Source organism: Mercenaria mercenaria, chromosome 16, assembly GCF_021730395.1.
Source record: "Mercenaria mercenaria strain notata chromosome 16, MADL_Memer_1, whole genome shotgun sequence".
Classification (NCBI taxonomy): Eukaryota; Metazoa; Mollusca; class Bivalvia; order Venerida; family Veneridae; genus Mercenaria; species Mercenaria mercenaria.
Genome location: NC_069376.1, coordinates 61172256 through 61184721, shown reverse-complemented (window position 1 = coordinate 61184721; position 12466 = coordinate 61172256). Strand labels below are relative to the sequence as shown.

The 12466-nt window shown below is 34.4% G+C and overlaps 1 protein-coding gene across 2 annotated transcripts; it reads right to left on the bottom strand.

The window, feature by feature from the left end:
* Window positions 1-618: 618 nt before the first annotated feature.
* On the bottom strand, window positions 619-10288 carry LOC123540899 (uncharacterized). Of its 2 annotated transcripts, XM_053527222.1 has the most exons (6): window positions 10142-10286; window positions 5311-5443; window positions 4542-4612; window positions 4026-4163; window positions 3298-3335; window positions 619-2792 (listed from the first exon to the last, which is right to left on the bottom strand). In XM_053527222.1, the coding sequence occupies exons 2-6, from the start codon at window positions 5369-5371 to the stop codon at window positions 2669-2671; spliced, it is 432 nt and encodes a 143-aa protein (XP_053383197.1). In that variant the 5' UTR covers window positions 5372-5443; window positions 10142-10286; the 3' UTR covers window positions 619-2668. The 2 variants fall into 2 exon arrangements, with proteins under 2 accessions (XP_053383197.1, XP_053383198.1); XM_053527223.1 differs by lacking the exon at window positions 4026-4163 and having other exon boundaries at window positions 10142-10288.
* Between the last annotated feature and the right edge of the window lie 2178 nt (window positions 10289-12466).

Sequence of the window (12466 nt, the reverse complement as noted above, 5' to 3'; positions counted from 1 at the left end):
TAAACTGCTCGTATTTTTTGTAAAGTTGATATTGCAAATGTATATGTCAGGTAACATATTGCTAAGTTTATTACTTTTTATCATGTGTTACTGCTTAAGCCGTAGCTAGGGGGCGTGAGCAATGTTTGCCTTATTCTCGGTGCTTTTGAGGGATCTACTTTTCAGATTTTATTAACTTCACAACAGCGGGTGTTAAGTGCTGTGTGGCGGCCGTAAAAAGTCGCCCGACTTCATCTCAGTGTTACATTTTCTGGTCCTTTGGGATCATTGATTCAACCAATCTAGATTTGAAGATTATATACTGCTTAAGCCGATGCTAAGGGGGTGGGGGCGTGGGCAGTGTTGCATTTCCGATTACTGTTCATGAACAGATTCTGCAATTTTCACTGTTTGCCTTGTTCTCGGTGCTTCCGAAGGATCTACTTTTCAGATTTTATTTACAAAAGAAACCTCTAGGCATGTTAAGTGACATAAAACTACTATTATATAGACTAGAGCATAATACATGTATCTTTATATTATTAGTCTCGAGTCTCGTTTTTATCAAGTACATGATTTTTCGTTTCAGGAATATTTGGCCGTCATTTTATGGCGGAACTAAAAGTTTCAAAACAGAAGGAGAGAAATTTATCTAAATGTATTCATTTTTCTGTTACATGAAAACACGAATCCCGTAACATCATAAGGTTACATGTTTCTTTTTACTGGACTGTTTTATGTTTTTACAGAAATAATATTTCTATATGAATCTCTTAAGTAACAGGTTTTATAACGAACATGGCCCGAGCAGACTTACCTTAAACGCAGAAGGTTATGTTGCTTTCTACGGGGTAATATTCGAGCTTTATTTCAGCAATACCACGATCAATGCAAAATATATTGAAGTAAATTATTGATATAAGGTTCTAGCTAAATCGAATGTAAGGGAGACAGTCCGGGGGGGTTTGTTTAAATTTAGTTATTACTTTATTTTGAAAAGTCATGCTGCTTATTTAGAGCATCTGACAAAACAACGAAATTCAACATAAATAACATAACATAATCATACAAAATATGGAAAATGATTTTACACAATCGGTTATCAAGGAAAAAACACTCGTTATTTCTCGTTATAAGATAGCCATGCTCGACTTTTCGTTACTTTATGTTTCAAACAATTATTAGTTAACTATTGGTAAAACTAGTCAGAAATAAGGCAGTTTAAGCCAACATTCATTATTCCAGTTTCACACCAAACAACAAATCAGGTAACTTAAGAAATATTGTACATACAGTTTATTAAAAATATAACACTTGGTACATTTGACCCCGGCTGTAGGAACTATTAATCACTATCGTGATTAGTAAATATGATTGTGTACAGAGATCAAAAACGGTTGTCTTGTGCCGGGTATTCTGCATAAATATTGCATTTTTTAAGTTTCTGTTATTGTCTAGAGTGTATTTGGAGCCTGCTGGCTCGTAACAATTCCAGTTTAATTTTCATGTATTGGAAATGAATGTCTGTTTTAGGAAGAAACATGTGTTTCATACGCTATTCTAGCATAAAACAGTTGTTCTTTTCATTTTTGGTTGATGTTTTAACAGAAAAGAAAACCTGTGTTAGCAGAGAATATCTCGCATTCACGCGCTGTTAAAACACATATTTATATACATGTACAAGTATGCGCGTTTCGTAGCAAAGCATAAACTCCAGTGTTGAGACACAATGTATTTATTTACTAGATTTTACGCGTTTCACGCGTTTTATGCTAGACCAGCATTAGCGCATGGTCACACTGTGTTATAACATCTTCAGAATCCTGAGGGAAACGTTGGTACCCTCGCCCTGCCGGCAAAGGTACAATTAATCCAGATTGCTTCTACAAATGTTAAAACATGAAACACATGCGTTATCCCTACAATAAAGCATTTTTCTGTTATGTTCTGCTCAGTTCTGTAACAGGTTTTTCTGAATAATATGATTCTAAATAATCAGAAAAAAACATAAAAACCATCTCGCACGCTACTTAAATAGATTACATATTGATATGTATCAATCTGACATTGATTTATTACTAATATATAATGTGAGCGTTCAATTCATTTTTTTAACATTCAGCTGTTTTATATTGTATTTAATAGACGTGGCGTGAAGAGGAAAATAAAAATAATACCATTAAGCTAACTACATGTATTTAATTCTTAATTTCTAAGTACGAGTCTTAACGCAAAATGATCTTTCTTGTTGATTACCGAAATTTGACATTATTATACTTAATTGAATACAGTTACTTTTGATTATACTTTACAACTATTTAAACATATTCATAAAAGTTAAATTAAGTTATTGACAGAATTAACTTTTATTACTTGACCTTAACTTTTGAAATATTCTGTACAGAGAAGTTGGAAGTAGCGATATTTCTATGTGTTTACACTATTAGTAATACAATTAGTTTATTTCATTTATAGTCGGTTTAGTTTCAATATTTTGCTATGTTAGTCGGTTTAGTTTCTCTATTATGCTAGTTCAGTCAGTTTAGTTTCTATATGATACTCTATATTATGTTATTTTAAAATACATGGCCTGATTTTGAAGAATTCTACAAACTTTAAAAGCTTTCAAAATGTTCTTTCATATATATATATAACTGCATATTCTTGACGACTTCTAGACATTTTGTCACTATCCTACTACTGTAGGCACGTATCTTGCCAGTATTACAGGCACAACCCTTCTCGCAACTCTTCTCACGACTCTACGGAATCGAGCTCCCCATAATTTCTTTTGATACTTGTTAACTTCTTCGCTGTAATAAAGATTCTCATTTATATAGGACACAGTCAAAAAAGCAAATAATAGTTTTAATTTTTTAAAAGTAAGTATCTGGCGTCAGTTTGGACTGATACGTGATTTATTCAGTGATGATCGGGTGTTTTGCAAATAGTTCAGTATTTCAGTCAGACCGAGACAGCTATTTATTTTACTTGGTTGCGTTTTCAGTTGCTCTACTGGCTTGGTAATGACTACTAGTTATTAGTAAATAAAGTAATGGTCCTTTGAAAAAGGTATGCAACCATTTATATACTGACGATGAAGTTCCATTCTGGCAAAACAATGGGTTGAATAGTGGAGCGCTTTTAATTAAAGGTGGTTTAAATGCAGTGCTTTACAGTAGATCTAACAATTAACAAATCAGTACCGAAATATGAGACATTAAACAAACTGTCTTTAAATTGACTAGGTGTGTTCAAGGGATACTGATTCATTACAGACATCGAATGGAAATTGAAAATTCAGAACTAGATATCTACCTTGGACTCCCTTCGTTCTGGGCAGCAGATACCGTGTTCTACAAAATAAAGTAAGTATCTTAAATAAACAAGATACCCTGCATTGTTAAGAAACTATTGTTCTAAATGAATTGATATCAGCAGGAGACAAATATGGACATTCACCTCTTTCTTTGCCTTTTCTTGATAAGTATATTGTTTCAAATAAATAATGAAGTAATAAGAATGTACATGTATTACCTTATGCAGGGTTTCAGAAATCTTCAAATTTACATAAAGCTATTTTTGTGTTTTACATAACATGCCTTCTGTTGCCTTTGCGTATGTTAGGGTTTCACCTGGCGGGGATAACTTTTATTTACGCTATCCTGTGACTTTGGAACATGGTGGGGGTAAGAGTGAGGTTAGGTGCACCATAAACCGGTTTAAGCTCCCCAGTGGTGGTTTTGCCACTGACCGTTCCAAGGCGGTGCCCCACTGTGTTCCTGTGTTTGTTTGTTTGTTTGTTTTGTCCTTGTGTGTTTGCTTTGTGTGTGTGTGGTGTGTACATGTGTTGACCGTGTGCGCGTTTGGGGAGGCTGCGTTTTTAGAACGCGGCTTTCTCTGCTGGATAATCTTCCTTGTTTTAGGCAATTCAGTTTGGAAGTCTGTAAATTGCATACGCATAAGAAGGAAGAAAACATTTTAAATACATGTATTTAAACATATCGACGAAAGATATAGTACAAATTGGGATAGAAATTGCTTACTGGTACGTCAGACATACAGACATCCATGCAACCTTCGTAATCGTCCGCTGCAACACACTGATCTGAACAACATTGTGATGCACATGCGTAATCCATGAAACATTCTTTTGTTTCACACACATCAGTCTCCTGTGTTTCCTAATTTTGAAAGTACATTTTAAAAATACCCAGTGAATCATGTGACCCAAAAGGCGGAGAATTGTTAGGTCTCAGCTCTGTTTTAAGTTCGCAAAATCGGAATGAAATCATAATGATAAATTTCATTGAACTGGTACCCTATTCAAAATTCTTCGGCTCGACTGAATTAAATATAATGGCATGTCATACACAACTTTTAAAGCGCTAGACACCAAACTTGCAGTCTGCTATTAATTTTAACAATCAAGTCGGGATTATCTCCACTGTAAATAATACCCTTTGTAATTTCACCAAATGTTTGTAACTTGGAGATTCAAACGAATTATTTAAAACTACAATGGCTTCTCTAATTAATTTAATTATTGAATAAACAATTACCTGATCTAATTTCTCCTCAAGAGTTTCCAGTAGCCTTTTCTCTTCTTCATTCAACTCATCCGTCGCTTGTACTAGGACATAAAATAAGGTTGAAAAGATCAAAACGGACTAGTAGATAAGATGGAAAGAATATTGGGTCTTTTTTTCGTCTTTTGAAGACACAATAAATGCTTACAACAAAAGAAAAAAGACCAAATAAATAGGTAGAGACCCAACAACTACGAAATGAATTTTATTGGAGATCCAACAAATAAGTGTGTATATATATCCAAAATGTATTGCTGCTGAACAATACGGACGATACAGCGGGAAAAAGATTAAAGGAAACGCCCTTTTTGGTATTACATATTTTAGCTGAGTAAAATTACAAGTTAACAATCTCAACCGGTTTCACAATTAGGTGATAACTTCAGGAGAATGTTAATTACGACGTCGTCAGGCAATGACGTTATCAATAATGACGTCGCTTATGTAAATGATAAATATTGTAAAACTGTCGTTTGCAATATTGGAAAAATAGCAAGATAAAAAATATCATTTAGGGTGTTTTTAAAACATCCTATCAAGGAGTCTTTCACTTGTTCACATTCAAAGAAGAAATTATAGTGTCTAACTTTTGATGATATTCACTTGTGTAACACAGCCATTTGATTAATGCCAACTACTGCTTTATAACTAGTCTATTCTTTATAACTATTTGGAATGTTTGGGATGAATGCAAATTATTGTAAAAAGTAATTTAAAAAAAATCATGATTAAAAATATTTACCGTTCTGGTTCCATTTTGCAACCGCTATAGCGATGAAACAAACAACCAGCCACTTGAACATCTTTATCCACGTACACCTACTCAAACTGTTGGCGGTTGAACAAATGCTTTCTTCGCTGTATGTCGATTTTGTCTGTATCAAATTATAATTTTGTTATATTCAACGTTGGTCTGTTTTTACTATAAAACTTATTAGTTTGAAAACGCTGGCATTCTTCAAGTTAAAACATTATATTTTTCATATCGCGTTGATTATTAATTCGAATGTTAGGCACGTCTTTGGGCAAATTCTGATTTTCAGTTATTTTTTTTTTTCTGTCGAAGTGAAGTACGACGAAGAAGATCCACTAGCGACGCTGTCCAAGACGTAACGGGATTTCACGCTAAAAGTACTTCCCTAAGAGCACAGTCCGAAGACAAAGGCAATCTGACTAAAGTACTTGATCTTCTAAACGAAGATCTGAGAACGACCCATTCACATTCGTCTTCTGTATATTTTGGATTTCCAATATTGCTATTTTTATTTTCGCAAATCTATTTTTGTTTGAACCAACCAGACAACTTGTTCGAATGTCAAAGAGTAAGAAAAATTTGCAGTTAATCCAGGGCTCGAACCCGGAACCTCTCATTTACAAAGCAAGTGCCCTACCGACTGAGCTAACCGGCTATCTGACATCTTTCAACATAAAAATTGTTGATATCAAAACCCACGGCTTTTAAAGCTTGCAGGATATTGTAAGGTAGCTTTTGATTGGCTAGCGGAAGGGTTGTCAGAACGAGGCCATGAATAGCTCGTTGTCAGATCCTATGCGTAGCGTAATAGGAGATGTACTTTAGTCAGATTGAAGACAAAGGTATATTGTTGGCGATTTCAGCTGCGGAGGCGGGGATGCGATTTGCCGGAATTTTCAGGGGGCATAGTCCTGATTGGACTCCGGCGTTTGAAGATCGAGGCTCCAAGGAAAGTCGAATACCGACCGATTCTGACTCATGCTATATTGTCAACGCTAGTCAGGTGTGTCCGGTTCAGTCCGTTTAATATGCAAGACCGTCACAACCACAAAAGCCTATACTGCCAGAAGTACGTCTAGGTCTCATTTGTTACTGTATTTATAGTCATATTTGGCAAAACAAATTATATTGTCTTGTCTAAATTCCCTGGGATTGCAGTGAGGTAATCTTAATCCCTAATTGGCAGCAAAACATTTAAGAACATGAAAAGGGGCATGTTCTCGGTCGTTACTCTACGTAGCATTTATGCTATACTGTGCATAGAAGGGCGGATGGACTGTTATTTAACTAAACCACTGACTGGCTGACACAGTAACCGTTTCAATACAGTGCCAATTCATGGATTGCTAAGTTTAGTGTGCTGGCTCTGGTTATACAGTAGTGTCTAGTGTTTCTAGCATTTCTTTTTGTACAATTATAGTTCGTGAATATTTGTTTGCAACTTCCATTACGGGTCTTGGTTGGCATAGCTGGTTCTTAAATTAGTAGATGATGCCAGAAATCAAATGTTTATATTCACTTTGATTTTAAACATCAAACTTTATCGCTATTCCGAGTTTTATGGATCGGTGCATATGCAAAGGTACATTACCTCTTTTTGTTATCACAGGATTTATTTTCAAGAATATTGTCTGTCTCTTTTACTCCCAGTTCTTTAAAGGAAGTATAAAAATATAAAAGCCCTTATTCAAATAAATAAATCATATTTCTCGAGACTCCATAAAATCAGCAAACAATTACCAGCTGGGCATATCGCCTTTTTTAAATATCTTCAACTTGACTGCTTTTGTTTTATCAGACTTCCTAGCTAGTCCCCCGAAAGTAATAAAGCGGCAATAAATGGTCTCCGTTTTTTTTTAAATATCTTAAACTTGTTTTGTCAGACTTCCTCTTAGATATTTCTTTTATATTCCCACAAAAATATTCAGCAGTAATAAATTGTTAGAAGTATAATCAAACGGTACTCTAGCGATATATTTAGATAGATATATAAAACATCTTATTTTTTCGGGCACTTCTTTATTTATAATGATATAAATTGCCTTATTTAGTTATTTTAGATATAATTTATAAGTGACGCATGTCTGATAACGTTTTGATCAAATTAAAATTAACAAGTTATATCTTTATAGATATTGTCGGGGCAGTTTTCAGTTAATTTGTCTTCGTTATATTTCTACACATTGTTTATGGCCTTATAGTGCCCCATTCCATCTTGTCTTCATGTGCAATGTTTCTAAATACTGCCGAGATAATGTATAAACTTGCTATCAAATTGAAAATGTCAGACTTTAAGTAAACTATGTTTTGGTATGGAAAATGTATTGATCGCAAAACTATCCAGTATATCAGAAATGACAGTATATCATTCATGTCAGTCATTCTGAAATGTCAGTTTATAAATGATTACTGTCAGTCTGCCATAAAGTTCAGTCAATCTTAAATGTCAGTAAATGTCGGAAATATCAGTCTATCGTAATTGTCAGTCTGTCAGAAATAGCAGTCTGTCTGTCGAAAATATTAGTCGTTCTGTCGAAAATATCAGTCTGGCAAAAATAACAAAAGACAGGCTCTTGGAAATGTTAGTCTGGCGAATTAGGGAAATGTCAGTCTAGTATTTTTTTCAGTCTTTCTGAAATGTCAGTTTGTAATTAAAGTTAGTCTGTTGGAAATGTTTATTTACGACTGCGAGAAATTTCATAAAAAATCTACATTGTAGAAAAAAATTCTATTCGCCAAAATCTAATCATAATTATGATTTTCCATAGATGTCCATTGTGAAAACTTGTGTGAGGTCCATAGTTTTCAAATCAGTCTAGCAAAAAACCAAGCACACGACCCTATCTTCTTTTTTTTTAATTTTCTAAGTATACATGTATTCTGAAGTGTTGTAAAATTAGGGCTTAATCAAGTTTTACATTGTAGAAAAAATATCCAAACTTGCAGAATTACCTATTTATCAGACTTTTCAAAATGTTAGTTAATGATTCTGTCGGAAATGTCAATTTGTCAGAAATCGGCTAGCCAGTCTATCGCAAATGTCAGTCTGTCATTAATGTCAGCCTGCTGGAAATAACAAGTATGCCTGCCGAAAATATTAGTCGGTTTGTCGGAAGTATCAGTGTGTCGGAAATATCTGTCAGTCTCTATTGTTAGTATGTCGGAATATAACTATATATAAAGTAATATGAAATAAGGCAAAGCCTCAAAGCGAACTCAAAGAAATCAGGTTTAGCTAAAAATATATACATCATTTATATGAAACAAAGAAACTGTTCACTACTCAAATGAATTCGCGAGAACCTATTCCCTTGACAAGAAAGTCTACATTTAGTTTCATCATACCTGTAACAGCAAATATCATACGTTGCGAAATTTATGGGAAGCCGGTGCCACGGTGACGTCATTACCTATTTTCCGCGTTCACGTGTCTTATGCTTATTAATGGCATTTTTTCCCATTTTCTTGCAAATGCTTGATCTTTAAAAAGAAAATGATATTTTTTTCAAACACCTGGATATCTATCTAGCGTTATTTTTGAGTGATGAATAAATTTCAGCAATCGAATAAAGTTCGGTATTCACTGCGGACATGAGTATTTCCTGTCAGCACCTGTCCGCTAGGGTGCGCTTTTTAACAACTTCCGACGAAACTTTTAAAATCCATCACCAAGTGTGAAAGTATACCTGCGTTACCGTAAAGCTCGATTCTTCAGCAGGCCATTCGGGCTTGCTCTTCGAGCTCGCTATAAAAATTACAGTTTATCACTTTTTCATCCACCCAGAAATGTCCGTTTGTCTGTCCGAAATATTAATTTGTCGGAAATGCCAACTTTCTGGAAATGCCAGTCTGTCATTACTGTTCGTCTGTCGGAAATATCAGTCTGTAAGAAATGTGAATCTGCCAAAAATGAGCAGTCTTACGGAAATGCCAGTCTATCAATCTGTCATTAATGTCAGTCTGCCAGAAATGTCGGTCTGCAAGAAGTGTCATTCTATTAGACAATAATCTCTTTATCACCGTTGTTGGAGAATCTGATAAAAAAGCAAGGGCGCATTTAACGCGTTCAAATAATATTAACAATACTGACTATTCTAAAGTCTTTTAGAATTTTCAAAAATTAAATAAATTAAAATAAATGGAGGGTCGTTGACTTGTGGTCAAAGACACCTGCAATTGACAATATTTCCCTGTTCATTGTAATGTTTAAAGGCACAGGCCTCCAGATTTTGGCCAAACACGATCCTTCTTTAAAATTGAAGTTTGCCCATATTTTGAACATTAGAATACGAGTTATATGTTTCTGATATCAAACAAAGAAAAAAAGATGACCGCGTCGGGAATCGAACCCGGGCCGCCGCGGCAATAAAAACGTTTTCACTGGCTACGGAGTATTTTGTGTAAATATAGATATTTATAATTAAGGCAGGTTACCTCGAGTAAAGCGTTACAAACGCTTTTTCGATTTTAATTGTAAAACTTAGTAAAAACAACTAATTCTCATTTGTTTCCATAACATATAGTTTGCCAGTAATTAAGTTTCAAAGCATTCATAAGAAATATAGTATTTAATTTCCTGATACCTAAAAATCTGTAAAAAGATCCTTTAGAAGCATAGAATGCAACCAAGAATAATAATAGCAGACTCGGTTTGATTGGAAAAAAAATATCTGCTTTTTTTTGTTGTTGTCGTACGATCTGGTGGCAAGTGTTTTAAAAGAAATAATCATGCACGTAATATAACAACGAGGTAAAATTTTAGATAGAATTTAAATTAAAATAGTATAAGACATAGATGAAGCAGAAAATATATATTTACCTCACGTATGTATTCGCTGTGTTTCAGTTTCAAATATGAATTGCACCTTTATATATCTTGTAATATGTATTTCACACCTGCCCCCAGAAGGCGGCGTCTAACGCAGTAATGTTAACAATGTATTCGTAGAGATGCATTCGCAATCAAATGCCATATATAATAGTCATAAATTCTTTTTTTAATGGTAGTAAATATCTATACTGCATTTAGCTGGATATGTATTAGGTGTTCACTATCTTAAAGCTGACACACAGTACTGTTTATTCTAACAAAAGTGTTTCAAGTCAATTAAGTCAAGTCAAGGAATATTTATTTATGAAAGTCGGGATAATTACACTGGTATACAGTACACAGAAAACAAAAGTTCTGAAGAGATTTTAAAGCCGATTCGCAAATGAATAAACATAACGGCATCAACATATTACGTAGCATATAAGACAATTAAAAATAGGTTAGATAATAGGTAGGAATATGAATTAATAGTTACTATAATAATATCAACTTACATATACACTAAAATATGTTACGATATCACAATCATCTATCTAATGAAAGAACTGGGTTCTAAGAGCATAAGAGCTAAGCAACATAAAAGGCAAAATTAAAAGCTCTGTGAAATTTGCTGTCTTGACCTAGGTCTAAAACCTGCCACAAAAAAGAGATAAGATCCTGCGAGACAAAAAGAGCACAAGGGTGCGACCATTAAAAATATCTCCCCAAATTAATCTGAAAAGAACTGATCAGCAGTTTCCTCACAACACAAACAGAGGAACATGCATAAATAAATGAAGCTGCAGAATACATGGCTAACAATTATCAAGCATAAAACATTGAACAATTATCAAGCATAAAAACATTGAACCATGATTCTATTCACCAGCCAAGGTGCAGGTCCCCCTACCAGGCGCATGCAGAGTAATTACACGCTGGTCCACTCCAACTTCCAATCAGGGATCTGAACTGACTGTACGATGAGCACCGTCTGAATGAGTCCGGCAGCGAGTTCTACATCTTGGCTGCCGAGTAGAGGAAAGAGTTTCTGCTATACCTTTTAGTTCTAGGTTGAGGAAGATCCACACAGTTTGCATACCTAAAATTATATTTAGAATTTCTAAAAGACATAAGATCATGCAGATAATGAGGTCAATATGTTTATGTAAAATTTTGAAGGCTTCTTTAGCGATACTTCTCATCCCTCTGACCTTAAGAGATGGCAGTCCAGAACGCTGTAGTAAATTATGATAAGAACTTTCATGATTATCATAGATAAAGCTAAACGCTCTTTCCTGTATTTTTTCAATTTTCTTTTATTTGTCTGTCCTGTAAAATGCCATGTTAGAGGACAATAGTTCAGGTTTGACATAATAAAGGAATAATGCATTGTCAATCTGCCAAGTTTGTTTATATTTCTACCAATTGTTTTTTCATGACATTTAATTGTCTGGCAGCTTTTTTACATATATTGGCTATGTGTGTATTAAAATCCAACATAAAATCAAACGTAACACCTCGAAGTTTAACACCGTCTTCACGTTTAATATTAACTCCCTCAAGATCAAAAGAAAAAAATAACGTATGGGTTTTCATGCCAAGGGCAATAGCCTGGAATTTCTCAGGGTTTGCCCCTTATAGGCTGAACACCACTAAATCCAGCTGTTCTTTATTTCATATAAAATTCCCTCATGTCATAACGGTTTTTCAACATTTTCTAGCATATCAGATTTTCAGTGACTTATATTCCCATAAAGAACTAGATCGCTACTTTAGAAAAACAAAAAGAAAACGAGGTGTTAACTTTTATATAAGAAAACTACAGTTCGTTAAATACAACCCGCTGAATTTACTACTTTTCGCTTCTTTCAATTTCTCTTTTCGTGACATTAAATTCTTACGCCGCCATTTTTATCTAGCATGCGATAGGAACATGACGATTTCTATAGAATACAAAGTGATACATACTGAAACGCGGTAGGGTAAAAGTAAGCACGTTGCTGCCGAGAAAATGCACTAGGAAAGGAAAAAAGATTAGTACTATTTATATTTGGACTACTTGTGACTAGACCTGCGGAGGCTTACATTCTATTTAGTAGTGATCAGCCTTCATACGATTTTCACTAAACCACTTGAAAAGGACTGATTACACCAAACAGGAAGTGACTACACAGTGTAACATGTGAAGTAGTCCAAAATGTAGTGCCATGCTGTTGATGAAATCTGGTATAATGAGTCATTTGAGGATGTGACAGTTATATTTTTGGCTTAGTTTTATTGCTTATTTATTGAGGAAAGATCTAGACCATTTTCATTGTGAATTTCCAGGAAGAA

What these genes read in the sequence shown, in the direction of transcription:
- LOC123540899 (XM_053527222.1), bottom strand. Translation starts at nt 5,371, where the DNA reads ATGTTCAAGTGGCTGGTTGTTTGTTTCATCGCTATAGCGGTTGCAAAA. An exon ending in TTGAGGAGAAATTAGATCAG is followed by an intron (nt 4,164 to 4,541) that starts GTAATTGTTTAT and finishes TTTCAAAATTAG; the next exon opens with GAAACACAGGAGACTGATGT. An exon ending in TCTGTATGTCTGACGTACCA is followed by an intron (nt 3,336 to 4,025) that starts GTAAGCAATTTC and finishes TTTATTTTGTAG; the next exon opens with AACACGGTATCTGCTGCCCA.